Source organism: Mytilus galloprovincialis, chromosome 9 (assembly GCF_965363235.1).
Source record: "Mytilus galloprovincialis chromosome 9, xbMytGall1.hap1.1, whole genome shotgun sequence".
Taxonomy (NCBI): Eukaryota; Metazoa; Mollusca; class Bivalvia; order Mytilida; family Mytilidae; genus Mytilus; species Mytilus galloprovincialis.
Window position 1 is genome coordinate 88,186,151 of NC_134846.1, and position 20,150 is coordinate 88,206,300.

The 20,150-nt window shown below is 35.5% G+C and overlaps 1 protein-coding gene across 1 annotated transcript in view; it reads right to left on the minus strand.

Annotated features, from left to right (window-relative positions):
• Window positions 1–19,667, minus strand: part of LOC143046286 (uncharacterized) — a 54,744-nt gene extending 35,077 nt beyond the window's left edge. The window contains exons 1-2 of the mRNA XM_076219378.1: window positions 19,492–19,667; window positions 18,666–18,827 (exon numbers count right to left, since the gene is read on the minus strand). Coding sequence (XP_076075493.1) covers window positions 18,666–18,756 — 91 coding nt within the window. The 5' untranslated portion in view covers window positions 18,757–18,827; window positions 19,492–19,667. The remainder of the gene's footprint in view (window positions 1–18,665; window positions 18,828–19,491) is intronic.
• Between the last annotated feature and the right edge of the window lie 483 nt (window positions 19,668–20,150).

A 20,150-nucleotide genomic window follows, 5' to 3' on the forward strand; every position in this document is an offset into this window, starting at 1 on the left:
TATCGGTGAATGTAGTTGCATAGTCGGTGATATTCTCTATCACTGAATGTCGTATGGAAGTCAGTGATGTTTTCTATCGGTGAATGTCGTATGAAAGCCAGTGATGTTATCTATCGGGGATTGCCGTATGAAAGTCAGTGATGTTTTTTATCAGTGATTGTCGTATGCAAGCCAGTGAATGTTTTCTATCGGTGAATGTCATATGAAAGTCAGTGATGTTATCTATCGGTGATTGTCGTTTCAATGTCAATGCTGTTCTCTATCAGTGAATGTCATATCAATGTCAATGATTTTTTCTATCGGTGAATGTAGTTGCATAGTCGGTGATATTCTCTATCACTGAATGTCGTATGGAAGTCAGTGATGTTTTCTATCGATGATTATCGTATGAAAGGTAGTGATGTTCTCTATTGCTTAATTCGCATAAACATCTGTGATATTTTCTATCGGTGATTGTCGTATAAAAGTCAGTGATGTTTTCTACCAGTGATTTTCGTATGAAAGTCATTGGTGTTTTCTATCGGTGAATGTCGTATGAAAGTCAGTGATGTTCTCTATTGCTTAATTCGCATAAACATCTGTGATATTTTCTATCGGTGATTGTCGTATAAAAGTCAGTGATGTTTTCTACCAGTGATTTTCGTATGAAAGTCATTGGTGTTTTCTATCGGTGAATGTCGTATGAAAGTCAGTGATGTTTTTTATCGATGATTGTCGTTTGAAAGTCAGTGACGTTTTCTATCGGTGATTGTTGTGTCAATGTCAATGATGTTCTCTATCAGTAAATGTCGTATTAATGTCAATGAATTTTTCTATCGGTGAATGTAGTTTTAAAGTCAGTGATGTTCTTTATTTCTGAATGTCGCACGAACATCTGTGATGTTTTTTTATCGGTGATTGTCGTATAAGAGTCAGTGATGTTTTCCATCAGTGATTTTCGTATGAAAGTCATTGGTGTTTTCTATCGGTGAATGTCGTATGAAAGTCAGTGATGTTTTTTTTCGGTGATTGTCGTTTGAAAGTCAGTGATGTTTTCTATCGGTGATTGTTGTGTCAATGTCAATGATTTTCTCTATCAGTAAATGTCGTATTAATGTCAATGATTTTTTCTATCGGTGAATGTAGTTTTAAAGTCAGTGATGTTTTGTATCAGTGATTGTCGTTTGAAAGTCAGTTATGTTTTCTATTGATGATTTTCGTATGAAAGTCAGTGATGTTTTCTATCGTTGAATGTCGTATGAAATTCAGTGATGTTTTTTATCGGTTAGTGTCGTATGAAAGTCAGTGATGTTTTGTATCGGTAAATGTCGTATGAAAGTCATTGGTGTTTTGTATCAGTGATTTTCGTTTGAAAGTCAGTTATGTTTTCTATTGATGATTGTCGCATAAAAGTCAGTGATGTTTTCTATCGGTGATTGTTGTGTCAATGTCAATAATTTTTTCTATCGTTGAATGTAATTGCATAGTCAGTGATGTTCTCTATCGCTGAATGTCGTATGGAAGTCAGTGATGTTTTATATCGATGATTATCGCATAAAAGTCAGTGATGTTTTCTATCGGTGAATGTCATATCAAAGTCAGTGATGTTATCTATCGATGAATGTCGTATGAAAGTCAGTAACGTTTTCTATCGGTGAATAAGGTATCAAAGTAATTGATGTTTTCTATCGGTGAATGTCGTATCAAAGTCATTAATGTTTTCTATCGTTGAATGTCGTATGTAATGCAGTGATGTTTTCTGTCGGTTAGTGTCGTATGACAGTCAGTGATATTTTCTATCGGTGAATGTCCTATCAAAGTCAGTGATGTTTTCTATCGGTGATTTTCGTATCAACGTTATTGATGTTTTCTATCGTTGAATGTCGTATGATATTCAGTGATGGTTTCTATCGGTTAATGTCGTATGAAACTCTGTGGTGTATTATTATCGGTGATTGTCGTATCAAAGTTATTCATGTTATCTATCGGTGATTGTCGTATGAAAGTCAGTGATGTTATCTATCGGTGATTGTCGTATGAAAGCCAGTGATGTTTTCTATCGGTGAATGTCGTATGAAAGCCAGTGATGTTTTCTATCGGTGATTGTCGTATGAAAGTCAGTGATGTTATCTATCGGTGATTGTCGTATAAAAGCCAGTGATGTTTTCTATAGGTGAATGTCGTATGAAAGCCAGTGATGTTTTCTATAGGTGAATGTCGTATGAAAGCCAGTGATGTTATCTATCGATGATTGTCGTATAAAAGTCAGTGATGTTTTCTATCAGTGATTGTCGTATGAAAGCCAGTGATGTTACCTATCGGTGATTGTCGTATGGAAGCCAGTGATGTTATCTATCGGTGATTGTCGTATGAAAGCCAGTGATGTTTTCTAGCGGTGAATGTCGTATGAAAGCCAGTGATGTTTTCTATCGGTGATTGTCGTATAAAAGCCAGTGATGTTTTCTATCGGTGATTGTCGTATGAAAGCCAGTGATGTTTTCTATCGGTGAATGTCGTATGAAAGCCAGTGATGTTTCCTATAGGTGAATGTCGTATGAAAGCCAGTGATGTTTTCTATCGATTATTATCGTATGAAAGTCAGTGATGTTATCTATCGGGGATTGCCGTATGAAAGTCAGAACTGTTTTCTATCGGTGAATATCGTATGAAAGCCATTGATTTTATCTATCGGTGATTGTCGTTTCAATGTCAATGATGTTCTCTATCAGTGAATGTCGTATCAATGTCAATGACCTTTTTCTATCGGTGAATGTAGTTTCAAAGTCAGTGATGTTCTCTATTGCTGAATGTCGCATGAATATCTGTGATGTTTTCTATCGGTGATTGTCATATAAAAGTCAGTGATGTTTTCTATCAGTGATTATCGTATGAAAGTCAGTGATGCTTCTATCGGTGATTGTCGTATGAAAGTCAGTGATGTTTTCTATCGGTTAATGTCGTATGAAAGCCAGTGATGTTATCTATCGGTGATTGTCGTATGACAGTCAGTGATGTTTTCTATCGGTGATTGTCGTATGAAAGCCAGTGATGTTTTCTATCGGTGAATGTCGTATGAAAGCCAGTGATGTTATCTATCGGTTATTGTCGTATGAAAGTCATTGATGTTTTCTATCAGTGAATGTCGTATGAAAGTCAGTGGTGTTTTCTATCGGGGATTGTCGTGTCAATGTCAATAATGTTCTCCATTAGTGAATATCGTATCAATGTCAATGATTTTTTCTATCGGTGAATGTAGTTTCAAAGTCAGTGATGTTCTCTATCGCTGAATGTCGTATGAAAGCCAGTGATGTTATCTATCGATGATTGTCTATAAAAGTCAGTGATGTTTTCTATCAGTGATTGTCGTATGAAAGCCAGTGATGTTATCTATCGGTGATTGTCGTATGGAAGCCAGTGATGTTATCTATCGGTGATTGTCGTATGAAAGCCAGTGATGTTTTCTATCGGTGATTGTCGTATGAAAGCCAGTGATGTTTTCTATCGGTGAATGTCGTATGAAAGCCAGTGATGTTTCCTATAGGTGAATGTCGTATGAAAGCCAGTGATGTTTTCTATCGATTATTATCGTATGAAAGTCAGTGATGTTATCTATCGGGGATTGCCGTATGAAAGTCAGAACTGTTTTCTATCGGTGAATATCGTATGAAAGCCATTGATTTTATCTATCGGTGATTGTCGTTTCAATGTCAATGATGTTCTCTATCAGTGAATGTCGTATCAATGTCAATGACCTTTTTCTATCGGTGAATGTAGTTTCAAAGTCAGTGATGTTCTCTATTGCTGAATGTCGCATGAATATCTGTGATGTTTTCTATCGGTGATTGTCATATAAAAGTCAGTGATGTTTTCTATCAGTGATTATCGTATGAAAGTCAGTGATGCTTCTATCGGTGATTGTCGTATGAAAGTCAGTGATGTTTTCTATCGGTTAATGTCGTATGAAAGCCAGTGATGTTATCTATCGGTGATTGTCGTATGACAGTCAGTGATGTTTTCTATCGGTGATTGTCGTATGAAAGCCAGTGATGTTTTCTATCGGTGAATGTCGTATGAAAGCCAGTGATGTTATCTATCGGTTATTGTCGTATGAAAGTCATTGATGTTTTCTATCAGTGAATGTCGTATGAAAGTCAGTGGTGTTTTCTATCGGGGATTGTCGTGTCAATGTCAATAATGTTCTCCATTAGTAAATATCGTATCAATGTCAATGATTTTTTCTATCGGTGAATGTAGTTTCAAAGTCAGTGATGTTCTCTATCGCTGAATGTCGTATGAAGGTCAGTGATGTTCTCTATCGCTGAATGTCGTATGAATATCTGTGATGTTTTCTATCGGTGATTGTCATATAAAAGTCAGTGATGTTTTCTATCAGTGATTATCGTATGAAAGTCAGTGATGCTTCTATCGGTGATTGTCGTATGAAAGTCAGTGATGTTTTCTATCGGTTAATGTCGTATGAAAGCCAGTGATGTTATCTATCGGTGATTGTCGTATGACAGTCAGTGATGTTTTCTATCGGTGATTGTCGTATGAAAGCCAGTGATGTTATCTATCGGTTATTGTCGTATGAAAGTCATTGATGTTTTCTATCAGTGAATGTCGTATGAAAGTCAGTGGTGTTTTCTATCGGGGATTGTCGTGTCAATGTCAATAATGTTCTCCATTAGTAAATATCGTATCAATGTCAATGATTTTTTCTATCGGTGAATGTAGTTTCAAAGTCAGTGATGTTCTCTATCGCTGAATGTCGTATGAAAGCCAGTGATGTTATCTATCGATGATTGTCTATAAAAGTCAGTGATGTTTTCTATCAGTGATTGTCGTATGAAAGCCAGTGATGTTATCTATCGGTGATTGTCGTATGGAAGCCAGTGATGTTATCTATCGGTGATTGTCGTATGAAAGCCAGTGATGTTTTCTATCGGTGATTGTCGTATGAAAGCCAGTGATGTTTTCTATCGGTGAATGTCGTATGAAAGCCAGTGATGTTTCCTATAGGTGAATGTCGTATGAAAGCCAGTGATGTTATCTATCGGGGATTGCCGTATGAAAGTCAGTGATGTTTTTTATCAGTGATTGTCGTATGCAAGCCAGTGAATGTTTTCTATCGGTGAATGTCATATGAAAGTCAGTGATGTTATCTATCGGTGATTGTCGTTTCAATGTCAATGCTGTTCTCTATCAGTGAATGTCATATCAATGTCAATGATTTTTTCTATCGGTGAATGTAGTTGCATAGTCGGTGATATTCTCTATCACTGAATGTCGTATGGAAGTCAGTGATGTTTTCTATCGATGATTATCGTATGAAAGGTAGTGATGTTCTCTATTGCTTAATTCGCATAAACATCTGTGATATTTTCTATCGGTGATTGTCGTATAAAAGTCAGTGATGTTTTCTACCAGTGATTTTCGTATGAAAGTCATTGGTGTTTTCTATCGGTGAATGTCGTATGAAAGTCAGTGATGTTCTCTATTGCTTAATTCGCATAAACATCTGTGATATTTTCTATCGGTGATTGTCGTATAAAAGTCAGTGATGTTTTCTACCAGTGATTTTCGTATGAAAGTCATTGGTGTTTTCTATCGGTGAATGTCGTATGAAAGTCAGTGATGTTTTTTATCGATGATTGTCGTTTGAAAGTCAGTGACGTTTTCTATCGGTGATTGTTGTGTCAATGTCAATGATGTTCTCTATCAGTAAATGTCGTATTAATGTCAATGAATTTTTCTATCGGTGAATGTAGTTTTAAAGTCAGTGATGTTCTTTATTTCTGAATGTCGCACGAACATCTGTGATGTTTTTTTATCGGTGATTGTCGTATAAGAGTCAGTGATGTTTTCCATCAGTGATTTTCGTATGAAAGTCATTGGTGTTTTCTATCGGTGATTGTCGTATGAAAGTCAGTGATGTTTTTTTTCGGTGATTGTCGTTTGAAAGTCAGTGACGTTTTCTATCGGTGATTGTTGTGTCAATGTCAATGATTTTCTCTATCAGTAAATGTCGTATTAATGTCAATGATTTTTTCTATCGGTGAATGTAGTTTTAAAGTCAGTGATGTTTTTTATTGCTGAATGTCGCATGAACATCTGTGATGTTTTCTATCGGTGATTGTCGTATGAAAGTCAGTGATGTTTTGTATCAGTGATTGTCGTTTGAAAGTCAGTTATGTTTTCTATTGATGATTTTCGTATGAAAGTCAGTGATGTTTTCTATCGTTGAATGTCGTATGAAATTCAGTGATGTTTTTTATCGGTTAGTGTCGTATGAAAGTCAGTGATGTTTTGTATCGGTAAATGTCGTATGAAAGTCATTGGTGTTTTGTATCAGTGATTTTCGTTTGAAAGTCAGTTATGTTTTCTATTGATGATTGTCGCATAAAAGTCAGTGATGTTTTCTATCGGTGATTGTTGTGTCAATGTCAATAATTTTTTCTATCGTTGAATGTAATTGCATAGTCAGTGATGTTCTCTATCGCTGAATGTCGTATGGAAGTCAGTGATGTTTTATATCGATGATTATCGCATAAAAGTCAGTGATGTTTTCTATCGGTGAATGTCATATCAAAGTCAGTGATGTTATCTATCGATGAATGTCGTATGAAAGTCAGTAACGTTTTCTATCGGTGAATAAGGTATCAAAGTAATTGATGTTTTCTATCGGTGAATGTCGTATCAAAGTCATTAATGTTTTCTATCGTTGAATGTCGTATGTAATGCAGTGATGTTTTCTGTCGGTTAGTGTCGTATGACAGTCAGTGATATTTTCTATCGGTGAATGTCCTATCAAAGTCAGTGATGTTTTCTATCGGTGATTTTCGTATCAACGTTATTGATGTTTTCTATCGTTGAATGTCGTATGATATTCAGTGATGGTTTCTATCGGTTAATGTCGTATGAAACTCTGTGGTGTATTATTATCGGTGATTGTCGTATCAAAGTTATTCATGTTATCTATCGGTGATTGTCGTATGAAAGTCAGTGATGTTATCTATCGGTGATTGTCGTATGAAAGCCAGTGATGTTTTCTATCGGTGAATGTCGTATGAAAGCCAGTGATGTTTTCTATCGGTGATTGTCGTATGAAAGTCAGTGATGTTATCTATCGGTGATTGTCGTATGAAAGCCAGTGATGTTTTCTATAGGTGAATGTCGTATGAAAGCCAGTGATGTTTTCTATAGGTGAATGTCGTATGAAAGCCAGTGATGTTATCTATCGATGATTGTCGTATAAAAGTCAGTGATGTTTTCTATCAGTGATTGTCGTATGAAAGCCAGTGATGTTATCTATCGGTGATTGTCGTATGGAAGCCAGTGATGTTATCTATCGGTGATTGTCGTATGAAAGCCAGTGATGTTTTCTAGCGGTGAATGTCGTATGAAAGCCAGTGATGTTTTCTATCGGTGATTGTCGTATAAAAGCCAGTGATGTTTTCTATCGGTGATTGTCGTATGAAAGCCAGTGATGTTTTCTATCGGTGAATGTCGTATGAAAGCCAGTGATGTTTCCTATAGGTGAATGTCGTATGAAAGCCAGTGATGTTTTCTATCGATTATTATCGTATGAAAGTCAGTGATGTTATCTATCGGGGATTGCCGTAGGAAAGTCAGAACTGTTTTCTATCGGTGAATATCGTATGAAAGCCATTGATTTTATCTATCGGTGATTGTCGTTTCAATGTCAATGATGTTCTCTATCAGTGAATGTCGTATCAATGTCAATGACCTTTTTCTATCGGTGAATGTAGTTTCAAAGTCAGTGATGTTCTCTATTGCTGAATGTCGCATGAATATCTGTGATGTTTTCTATCGGTGATTGTCATATAAAAGTCAGTGATGTTTTCTATCAGTGATTATCGTATGAAAGTCAGTGATGCTTCTATCGGTGATTGTCGTATGAAAGTCAGTGATGTTTTCTATCGGTTAATGTCGTATGAAAGCCAGTGATGTTATCTATCGGTGATTGTCGTATGACAGTCAGTGATGTTTTCTATCGGTGATTGTCGTATGAAAGCCAGTGATGTTTTCTATCGGTGAATGTCGTATGAAAGCCAGTGATGTTATCTATCGGTTATTGTCGTATGAAAGTCATTGATGTTTTCTATCAGTGAATGTCGTATGAAAGTCAGTGGTGTTTTCTATCGGGGATTGTCGTGTCAATGTCAATAATGTTCTCCATTAGTGAATATCGTATCAATGTCAATGATTTTTTCTATCGGTGAATGTAGTTTCAAAGTCAGTGATGTTCTCTATCGCTGAATGTCGTATGAAAGCCAGTGATGTTATCTATCGATGATTGTCTATAAAAGTCAGTGATGTTTTCTATCAGTGATTGTCGTATGAAAGCCAGTGATGTTATCTATCGGTGATTGTCGTATGGAAGCCAGTGATGTTATCTATCGGTGATTGTCGTATGAAAGCCAGTGATGTTTTCTATCGGTGATTGTCGTATGAAAGCCAGTGATGTTTTCTATCGGTGAATGTCGTATGAAAGCCAGTGATGTTTCCTATAGGTGAATGTCGTATGAAAGCCAGTGATGTTTTCTATCGATTATTATCGTATGAAAGTCAGTGATGTTATCTATCGGGGATTGCCGTATGAAAGTCAGAACTGTTTTCTATCGGTGAATATCGTATGAAAGCCATTGATTTTATCTATCGGTGATTGTCGTTTCAATGTCAATGATGTTCTCTATCAGTGAATGTCGTATCAATGTCAATGACCTTTTTCTATCGGTGAATGTAGTTTCAAAGTCAGTGATGTTCTCTATTGCTGAATGTCGCATGAATATCTGTGATGTTTTCTATCGGTGATTGTCATATAAAAGTCAGTGATGTTTTCTATCAGTGATTATCGTATGAAAGTCAGTGATGCTTCTATCGGTGATTGTCGTATGAAAGTCAGTGATGTTTTCTATCGGTTAATGTCGTATGAAAGCCAGTGATGTTATCTATCGGTGATTGTCGTATGACAGTCAGTGATGTTTTCTATCGGTGATTGTCGTATGAAAGCCAGTGATGTTTTCTATCGGTGAATGTCGTATGAAAGCCAGTGATGTTATCTATCGGTTATTGTCGTATGAAAGTCATTGATGTTTTCTATCAGTGAATGTCGTATGAAAGTCAGTGGTGTTTTCTATCGGGGATTGTCGTGTCAATGTCAATAATGTTCTCCATTAGTAAATATCGTATCAATGTCAATGATTTTTTCTATCGGTGAATGTAGTTTCAAAGTCAGTGATGTTCTCTATCGCTGAATGTCGTATGAAGGTCAGTGATGTTCTCTATCGCTGAATGTCGTATGAATATCTGTGATGTTTTCTATCGGTGATTGTCATATAAAAGTCAGTGATGTTTTCTATCAGTGATTATCGTATGAAAGTCAGTGATGCTTCTATCGGTGATTGTCGTATGAAAGTCAGTGATGTTTTCTATCGGTTAATGTCGTATGAAAGCCAGTGATGTTATCTATCGGTGATTGTCGTATGACAGTCAGTGATGTTTTCTATCGGTGATTGTCGTATGAAAGCCAGTGATGTTATCTATCGGTTATTGTCGTATGAAAGTCATTGATGTTTTCTATCAGTGAATGTCGTATGAAAGTCAGTGGTGTTTTCTATCGGGGATTGTCGTGTCAATGTCAATAATGTTCTCCATTAGTAAATATCGTATCAATGTCAATGATTTTTTCTATCGGTGAATGTAGTTTCAAAGTCAGTGATGTTCTCTATCGCTGAATGTCGTATGAAAGCCAGTGATGTTATCTATCGATGATTGTCTATAAAAGTCAGTGATGTTTTCTATCAGTGATTGTCGTATGAAAGCCAGTGATGTTATCTATCGGTGATTGTCGTATGGAAGCCAGTGATGTTATCTATCGGTGATTGTCGTATGAAAGCCAGTGATTTTTTCTATCGGTGATTGTCGTATGAAAGCCAGTGATGTTTTCTATCGGTGAATGTCGTATGAAAGCCAGTGATGTTTCCTATAGGTGAATGTCGTATGAAAGCCAGTGATGTTATCTATCGGGGATTGCCGTATGAAAGTCAGTGATGTTTTTTATCAGTGATTGTCGTATGCAAGCCAGTGAATGTTTTCTATCGGTGAATGTCATATGAAAGTCAGTGATGTTATCTATCGGTGATTGTCGTTTCAATGTCAATGCTGTTCTCTATCAGTGAATGTCATATCAATGTCAATGATTTTTTCTATCGGTGAATGTAGTTGCATAGTCGGTGATATTCTCTATCACTGAATGTCGTATGGAAGTCAGTGATGTTTTCTATCGATGATTATCGTATGAAAGGTAGTGATGTTCTCTATTGCTTAATTCGCATAAACATCTGTGATATTTTCTATCGGTGATTGTCGTATAAAAGTCAGTGATGTTTTCTACCAGTGATTTTCGTATGAAAGTCATTGGTGTTTTCTATCGGTGAATGTCGTATGAAAGTCAGTGATGTTCTCTATTGCTTAATTCGCATAAACATCTGTGATATTTTCTATCGGTGATTGTCGTATAAAAGTCAGTGATGTTTTCTACCAGTGATTTTCGTATGAAAGTCATTGGTGTTTTCTATCGGTGAATGTCGTATGAAAGTCAGTGATGTTTTTTATCGATGATTGTCGTTTGAAAGTCAGTGACGTTTTCTATCGGTGATTGTTGTGTCAATGTCAATGATGTTCTCTATCAGTAAATGTCGTATTAATGTCAATGAATTTTTCTATCGGTGAATGTAGTTTTAAAGTCAGTGATGTTCTTTATTTCTGAATGTCGCACGAACATCTGTGATGTTTTTTTATCGGTGATTGTCGTATAAGAGTCAGTGATGTTTTCCATCAGTGATTTTCGTATGAAAGTCATTGGTGTTTTCTATCGGTGATTGTCGTATGAAAGTCAGTGATGTTTTTTTTCGGTGATTGTCGTTTGAAAGTCAGTGACGTTTTCTATCGGTGATTGTTGTGTCAATGTCAATGATTTTCTCTATCAGTAAATGTCGTATTAATGTCAATGATTTTTTCTATCGGTGAATGTAGTTTTAAAGTCAGTGATGTTTTTTATTGCTGAATGTCGCATGAACATCTGTGATGTTTTCTATCGGTGATTGTCGTATGAAAGTCAGTGATGTTTTGTATCAGTGATTGTCGTTTGAAAGTCAGTTATGTTTTCTATTGATGATTTTCGTATGAAAGTCAGTGATGTTTTCTATCGTTGAATGTCGTATGAAATTCAGTGATGTTTTTTATCGGTTAGTGTCGTATGAAAGTCAGTGATGTTTTGTATCGGTAAATGTCGTATGAAAGTCATTGGTGTTTTGTATCAGTGATTTTCGTTTGAAAGTCAGTTATGTTTTCTATTGATGATTGTCGCATAAAAGTCAGTGATGTTTTCTATCGGTGATTGTTGTGTCAATGTCAATAATTTTTTCTATCGTTGAATGTAATTGCATAGTCAGTGATGTTCTCTATCGCTGAATGTCGTATGGAAGTCAGTGATGTTTTATATCGATGATTATCGCATAAAAGTCAGTGATGTTTTCTATCGGTGAATGTCATATCAAAGTCAGTGATGTTATCTATCGATGAATGTCGTATGAAAGTCAGTAACGTTTTCTATCGGTGAATAAGGTATCAAAGTAATTGATGTTTTCTATCGGTGAATGTCGTATCAAAGTCATTAATGTTTTCTATCGTTGAATGTCGTATGTAATGCAGTGATGTTTTCTGTCGGTTAGTGTCGTATGACAGTCAGTGATATTTTCTATTGGTGAATGTCCTATCAAAGTCAGTGATGTTTTCTATCGGTGATTTTCGTATCAACGTTATTGATGTTTTCTATCGTTGAATGTCGTATGATATTCAGTGATGGTTTCTATCGGTTAATGTCGTATGAAACTCTGTGGTGTATTATTATCGGTGATTGTCGTATCAAAGTTATTCATGTTATCTATCGGTGATTGTCGTATGAAAGTCAGTGATGTTATCTATCGGTGATTGTCGTATGAAAGCCAGTGATGTTTTCTATCGGTGAATGTCGTATGAAAGCCAGTGATGTTTTCTATCGGTGATTGTCGTATGAAAGTCAGTGATGTTATCTATCGGTGATTGTCGTATGAAAGCCAGTGATGTTTTCTATAGGTGAATGTCGTATGAAAGCCAGTGATGTTTTCTATAGGTGAATGTCGTATGAAAGCCAGTGATGTTATCTATCGATGATTGTCGTATAAAAGTCAGTGATGTTTTCTATCAGTGATTGTCGTATGAAAGCCAGTGATGTTATCTATCGGTGATTGTCGTATGGAAGCCAGTGATGTTATCTATCGGTGATTGTCGTATGAAAGCCAGTGATGTTTTCTAGCGGTGAATGTCGTATGAAAGCCAGTGATGTTTTCTATCGGTGATTGTCGTATAAAAGCCAGTGATGTTTTCTATCGGTGATTGTCGTATGAAAGCCAGTGATGTTTTCTATCGGTGAATGTCGTATGAAAGCCAGTGATGTTTCCTATAGGTGAATGTCGTATGAAAGCCAGTGATGTTTTCTATCGATTATTATCGTATGAAAGTCAGTGATGTTATCTATCGGGGATTGCCGTATGAAAGTCAGAACTGTTTTCTATCGGTGAATATCGTATGAAAGCCATTGATTTTATCTATCGGTGATTGTCGTTTCAATGTCAATGATGTTCTCTATCAGTGAATGTCGTATCAATGTCAATGACCTTTTTCTATCGGTGAATGTAGTTTCAAAGTCAGTGATGTTCTCTATTGCTGAATGTCGCATGAATATCTGTGATGTTTTCTATCGGTGATTGTCATATAAAAGTCAGTGATGTTTTCTATCAGTGATTATCGTATGAAAGTCAGTGATGCTTCTATCGGTGATTGTCTTATGAAAGTCAGTGATGTTTTCTATCGGTTAATGTCGTATGAAAGCCAGTGATGTTATCTATCGGTGATTGTCGTATGACAGTCAGTGATGTTTTCTATCGGTGATTGTCGTATGAAAGCCAGTGATGTTTTCTATCGGTGAATGTCGTATGAAAGCCAGTGATGTTATCTATCGGTTATTGTCGTATGAAAGTCATTGATGTTTTCTATCAGTGAATGTCGTATGAAAGTCAGTGGTGTTTTCTATCGGGGATTGTCGTGTCAATGTCAATAATGTTCTCCATTAGTAAATATCGTATCAATGTCAATGATTTTTTCTATCGGTGAATGTAGTTTCAAAGTCAGTGATGTTCTCTATCGCTGAATGTCGTATGAAAGCCAGTGATGTTATCTATCGATGATTGTCTATAAAAGTCAGTGATGTTTTCTATCAGTGATTGTCGTATGAAAGCCAGTGATGTTATCTATCGGTGATTGTCGTATGGAAGCCAGTGATGTTATCTATCGGTGATTGTCGTATGAAAGCCAGTGATGTTTTCTATCGGTGATTGTCGTATGAAAGCCAGTGATGTTTTCTATCGGTGAATGTCGTATGAAAGCCAGTGATGTTTCCTATAGGTGAATGTCGTATGAAAGCCAGTGATGTTTTCTATCGATTATTATCGTATGAAAGTCAGTGATGTTATCTATCAGGGATTGCCGTATGAAAGTCAGAACTGTTTTCTATCGGTGAATATCGTATGAAAGCCATTGATTTTATCTATCGGTGATTGTCGTTTCAATGTCAATGATGTTCTCTATCAGTGAATGTCGTATCAATGTCAATGACCTTTTTCTATCGGTGAATGTAGTTTCAAAGTCAGTGATGTTCTCTATTGCGGAATGTCGCATGAATATCTGTGATGTTTTCTATCGGTGATTGTCATATAAAAGTCAGTGATGTTTTCTATCAGTGATTATCGTATGAAAGTCAGTGATGCTTCTATCGGTGATTGTCGTATGAAAGTCAGTGATGTTTTCTATCGGTTAATGTCGTATGAAAGCCAGTGATGTTATCTATCGGTGATTGTCGTATGACAGTCAGTGATGTTTTCTATCGGTGATTGTCGTATGAAAGCCAGTGATGTTTTCTATCGGTGAATGTCGTATGAAAGCCAGTGATGTTATCTATCGGTTATTGTCGTATGAAAGTCATTGATGTTTTCTATCAGTGAATGTCGTATGAAAGTCAGTGGTGTTTTCTATCGGGGATTGTCGTGTCAATGTCAATAATGTTCTCCATTAGTAAATATCGTATCAATGTCAATGATTTTTTCTATCGGTGAATGTAGTTTCAAAGTCAGTGATGTTCTCTATCGCTGAATGTCGTATGAAGGTCAGTGATGTTCTCTATCGCTGAATGTCGTATGAATATCTGTGATGTTTTCTATCGGTGATTGTCATATAAAAGTCAGTGATGTTTTCTATCAGTGATTATCGTATGAAAGTCAGTGATGCTTCTATCGGTGATTGTCGTATGAAAGTCAGTGATGTTTTCTATCGGTTAATGTCGTATGAAAGCCAGTGATGTTATCTATCGGTGATTGTCGTATGACAGTCAGTGATGTTTTCTATCGGTGATTGTCGTATGAAAGCCAGTGATGTTATCTATCGGTTATTGTCGTATGAAAGTCATTGATGTTTTCTATCAGTGAATGTCGTATGAAAGTCAGTGGTGTTTTCTATCGGGGATTGTCGTGTCAATGTCAATAATGTTCTCCATTAGTAAATATCGTATCAATGTCAATGATTTTTTCTATCGGTGAATGTAGTTTCAAAGTCAGTGATGTTCTCTATCGCTGAATGTCGTATGAAAGCCAGTGATGTTATCTATCGATGATTGTCTATAAAAGTCAGTGATGTTTTCTATCAGTGATTGTCGTATGAAAGCCAGTGATGTTATCTATCGGTGATTGTCGTATGGAAGCCAGTGATGTTATCTATCGGTGATTGTCGTATGAAAGCCAGTGATGTTTTCTATCGGTGATTGTCGTATGAAAGCCAGTGATGTTTTCTATCGGTGAATGTCGTATGAAAGCCAGTGATGTTTCCTATAGGTGAATGTCGTATGAAAGCCAGTGATGTTTTCTATCGATTATTATCGTATGAAAGTCAGTGATGTTATCTATCGGGGATTGCCGTATGAAAGTCAGAACTGTTTTCTATCGGTGAATATCGTATGAAAGCCATTGATTTTATCTATCGGTGATTGTCGTTTCAATGTCAATGATGTTCTCTATCAGTGAATGTCGTATCAATGTCAATGACCTTTTTCTATCGGTGAATGTAGTTTCAAAGTCAGTGATGTTCTCTATTGCTGAATGTCGCATGAATATCTGTGATGTTTTCTATCGGTGATTGTCATATAAAAGTCAGTGATGTTTTCTATCAGTGATTATCGTATGAAAGTCAGTGATGCTTCTATCGGTGATTGTCGTATGAAAGTCAGTGATGTTTTCTATCGGTTAATGTCGTATGAAAGCCAGTGATGTTATCTATCGGTGATTGTCGTATGACAGTCAGTGATGTTTTCTATCGGTGATTGTCGTATGAAAGCCAGTGATGTTTTCTATCGGTGAATGTCGTATGAAAGCCAGTGATGTTATCTATCGGTTATTGTCGTATGAAAGTCATTGATGTTTTCTATCAGTGAATGTCGTATGAAAGTCAGTGGTGTTTTCTATCGGGGATTGTCGTGTCAATGTCAATAATGTTCTCCATTAGTAAATATCGTATCAATGTCAATGATTTTTTCTATCGGTGAATGTAGTTTCAAAGTCAGTGATGTTCTCTATCGCTGAATGTCGTATGAAGGTCAGTGATGTTCTCTATCGCTGAATGTCGTATGAAGGTCAGTGATGTTTTCTATCGGTGATTGTCGTTTTAATGTCAATGATATTCTCTATCATTGAATGTCGTATCAAAGTCATTGTTGTTTTCTATCGGTGAATGTCGTATGAAAGCCAGTGATGTTATCTATCGGGGATTGCCGTATGAAAGTCAGTGATGTTTTCTATCGTTGAATGTCGTATGAAAGCCAGTGATGTTATCTATCGGTTATTGTCGTATGAAAGTCATTGATGTTTTCTATCAGTGAATGTCGTATGAAAGTCAGTGGTGTTTTCTATCGATTATTATCGTATGAAAGTCAGTGATGTTTTCTATCGGTGAATGTCATTGAAAGTCAGTGATGTTATCTATCGGTGATTGTCGTTTCAATGTCAATAATGTTCTCTATCAGTGAATGTCGTATCAATGTCAATGAATTTTTTCTATCGGTGAATGTAGTTTCAAAGTCAGTGATGTTCTCTATTCCTGAATGTTGCATGAATATATGTAATGTTTTCTATCGGTGATTGTCATATAAATGTCAGTCGTGTTTTCTATCAGTGATTTTCGTATTAAGGCCATCGGTGTTTTCTATCGGTGAATGTCGTATGAAAGTCAGTGATGTTTTCTATCAGTGATTGTCGTTTGAAAGTCAGTAATGTTTTCTATTGATGATTGTCGTATAAAAGTCAGTGACGTTTTCTATCGGTGATTGTTGTGACAATGTCAATGATGTTCTCTATCAGTAGATGTCATATCAATGTCAATGATTTTTTTTCTATCGGTGAATGTCATATCAAAGTCAGTGATGTTATCTATCGGTGAATGTCGTCTGAAAGTCAGTGACGTTTTCTATCGGTGAATGTCGTATCAAAGTAATTGATTTTTTCTATCGGTGATTGTCTTATCAAAGTCAGTGATGTTTTCTATCGGTGAATGTCATATCAAAGTCAGTGATGTTATCTATCGGTGAATGTCGTCTGAAAGTCAGTGACGTTTTCTATTGGTGAATGTCGTATCAAAGTCATTGATGTTTTCTATCGGTGATTGTCGTATCAAAGTCATTATTGTTTTCTATCGTTTAATGTCGTATGAAATTCAGTGATGTTTTCTATCGGTTAGTTACGTATGACAGTGAGCGATGTTTTCTATCGGTGATTGTCGTATCAAAGTTATTAATGTTTTCTATCGTTGAATGTCGTATGATATTCAGTGATAGTTTCTATCGGTTAATGTCGTATGAAAGTCAGTGGTGGTTCTTTTATCGGTGATTGTCGTATCAAAGTCATTGATGTTTTCAATCGGTGAAGGTCGTATGAAAGCCAGTGATGTTATCTATTGGTGATTGTTGTATGAAAGTCAGTGATGTTTTCTATCGGTGATTGTCTTATGAAAGCCAGTGATGTTTTCTATCGGCGAATGTCGTATGAAAGCCAGTGATGTTATCTATTGGTGATTTTTGTATGAAAGTCAGTGATGTTTTCTATCAGTGATTGTCGTATGAAAGTCATTGGTGATTTCTATCGGTGATTGTCGTATGAAAGCCAGTGATGTTTTCTTTCGGTGATTGTCGTGTCAATGTCAATATTGTTCTCCATTAGTAAATATCGTATCAATGTCAATGATTTTTTCTATCGGTGAATGTAGTTTCAAAGTCAGTAATGTTCTCTATCGCTGAATGTCGTATGAAGGTCAGTGATGTTTTCTATCGGTGATTGTCGTTTTAATGTCAATGATATTCTCTATCATTGAATGTCGTATCAAAGTCATTGTTGTTTTCTATCGGTGAATGTCGTATGAAAGTCAGTGATGTTTTCTTTCGGTGAATGTCGTGTGAAAGTCAGTGATGTTTTTTATCGGTGAATGTGGTGTGAAAGTCAATGATGTTCTCTATCGGTGAATGTCGTGTGAAAGTCAATTATTTTTTCTATCGGTTACTGTTGTGTCAAAATCAATGTTTTCTGAAGGTGAATGTCAAAACGGGGTTTTCAATGTCTTCTTGTCATTTTAAACTAGTTTTAGATTGGAGAAATTACAGGAATGATGGTTTAATGTATTTTATAATTCCGTAAGGATGAATTCTCCTCTTTTTCAAAATATCAAGATTTTTAAAAACTGTTATAAATTGATGGTATATTAATAGCGAAGCTTTAAAAGTAGAAAAAAATAACAAGTTCGTGTTCTTCTTTTCTTGATTCAATAAATTGAAAATGTAACGAGTAATCATTATCTTAAGACTTCCCATACATTATACATTGGCACCTTTTTCTTAAAAAAAATAAGAAAATTTGCAAGAATTGCATTAGATTTTATAAAAAATGGTGTTTAAAACTATATTTCATTAAATTGTGAATTACAAAGTAGGGGTCAGCGGGCAAAATCTTTATTGTCACAAAATGATAGAAAATCAATTTTCAAATCGAGCACTTTCAATGTGATTATAGTGTTTGCTGCGTTATGAACTATTCTTTTTTTTTCAAAGAATGATTTACAATATATACGTTGACATAAAACAATAAACAATATCTATTCGTTCAATACTTTAGAGAGATAATTTATAAAACAAAATTTGATTTACAATTTTTTTTTTAAATCGTGCAAAATCTTTTCATATAAATATTATATGGCAGAAAGTTTATGCATTTTGGTTTGCATCCAATCCACAATAAACTTTAACTCGATTATTAAAGATATTTTATAAACGTTTTCTTTCTTTTGTGAATACAATCTTGGAATACTTTTATTCTTGAATAAAAGAAGAAATTACAATCAAAAAGGCTAATACCCGTTTTAGAGAAATTTACCTTTTCAGCAATTGGAAAATTTTCAGAATTGTATGCTTAATGCTCAGCATTTGAAAACAATTGTTTTCAATATCCAACGACATCTAATTTTTTTAAATCACTCACCGCAATCTTTTGAAAGTTCATCTCTTCCAAACTGACTACAATCTTGCCCGCCATTGCATGGTGTTGGATTATGACATGTTCTTCGTCTCATTGTTGATTGGTCACACTTCTGTGAGCAATCATCCCATTCACTCCATGCTGTGTAACCGCCATCAACTATTTCTAATGCAGAAATTATAAGTATTTGATTAGAACATTACTCCTTATCTTCTTTCGTGTAGGATAACAATGTTCCTATAATATGTTTATATATCTGATACTAGTATAATGATCGCTGCATTTTAAATTATACGTTAAATGTAAAATTAGGAAGATGTGGTAACATTGTCAAAGAGACAACTCTCCACAAGTCATATAATAACACAGAAATTAACAACTAAAGGTCACCACAATGCCTTCAACAATAAACAAAAGCGATACCGCATAGCACACTTTCTACTCAACTGTTCATCCGATTCCAAACTAATGCCTCGTTTACACATACATTTAATTCGAATTGAATTCGAATCGAATGTGAATCGAATTTGCTAATCGCAGTCACACACTCTTCTTTTTTAATTCGAATTAAAACAAATTACCACAAAGATAAATTTGAACCTACATTGAACAGCTTGATGGTTGCCACATGTGTGTCAGGATCTATTTACCTTTCCCTACCAGAGCACTCCAGACTTTGATGTGATTTTTATTTTTCGTTTTTTTTTTGGTTGTTTTTTTTGCTTAATATTCACTTTTTTTATAGACTATTGTACTTTCAGTTTGTTTTGCAACGGTTTGTGTTCGCTGTACATTTGATATCTTTCGTCAATTATTTGTTATGACTCACCAGATGTAAGATAACAGCCTCTTGATTGGGACAGAGATGTTGTAGTTGTTTTTTTTTTATCTGAAGTGTCCACTCTTGTTCCTGTTCGTTTCTCTGTTCCTCTGCAGGTTTGATCTAAACTTTCAGAAATTTTTCCACATGATCCCCAAGCGGTCCATGTTGTCGTTACTGTAGCTTCAGAAAGAGCTAGAAAAAGAGAGCATGGGATTATTGATCTTAAGACTTAACTTTTTATATCAAACAACATTTTACTAAATTTATAAGTTTTAATTTTTGTTTATGTTGACAATGTAGCTTCTTTATGTGGTATTAATCCACGTTTATACGATGTTTATTGTTTTCTATTTCATATCGGTTACGAATTAGCTGCTCTTGATTAAAAAGAAGGCCACTTAACATTCTTTATTCTTCGGTTATAAATTTCATCGGTCATTAATAGAACAAAACGGACCAGAAAACCGGTCGTTAACGAACTTTTACATGTTATTGACCGATTAGTGTGGTTTCTCTGTTATTGATCATGACCGATGGGGTGTGGTTTCACTATTTATAGAGATGTCCCTTTAATAAAACATGTTCCTGTTTTCAATTGTATATTAAAGTTTTTGAATTATTTACCATAGGATATAGTAAATTATAAAATTATAGAAAGCTTTATT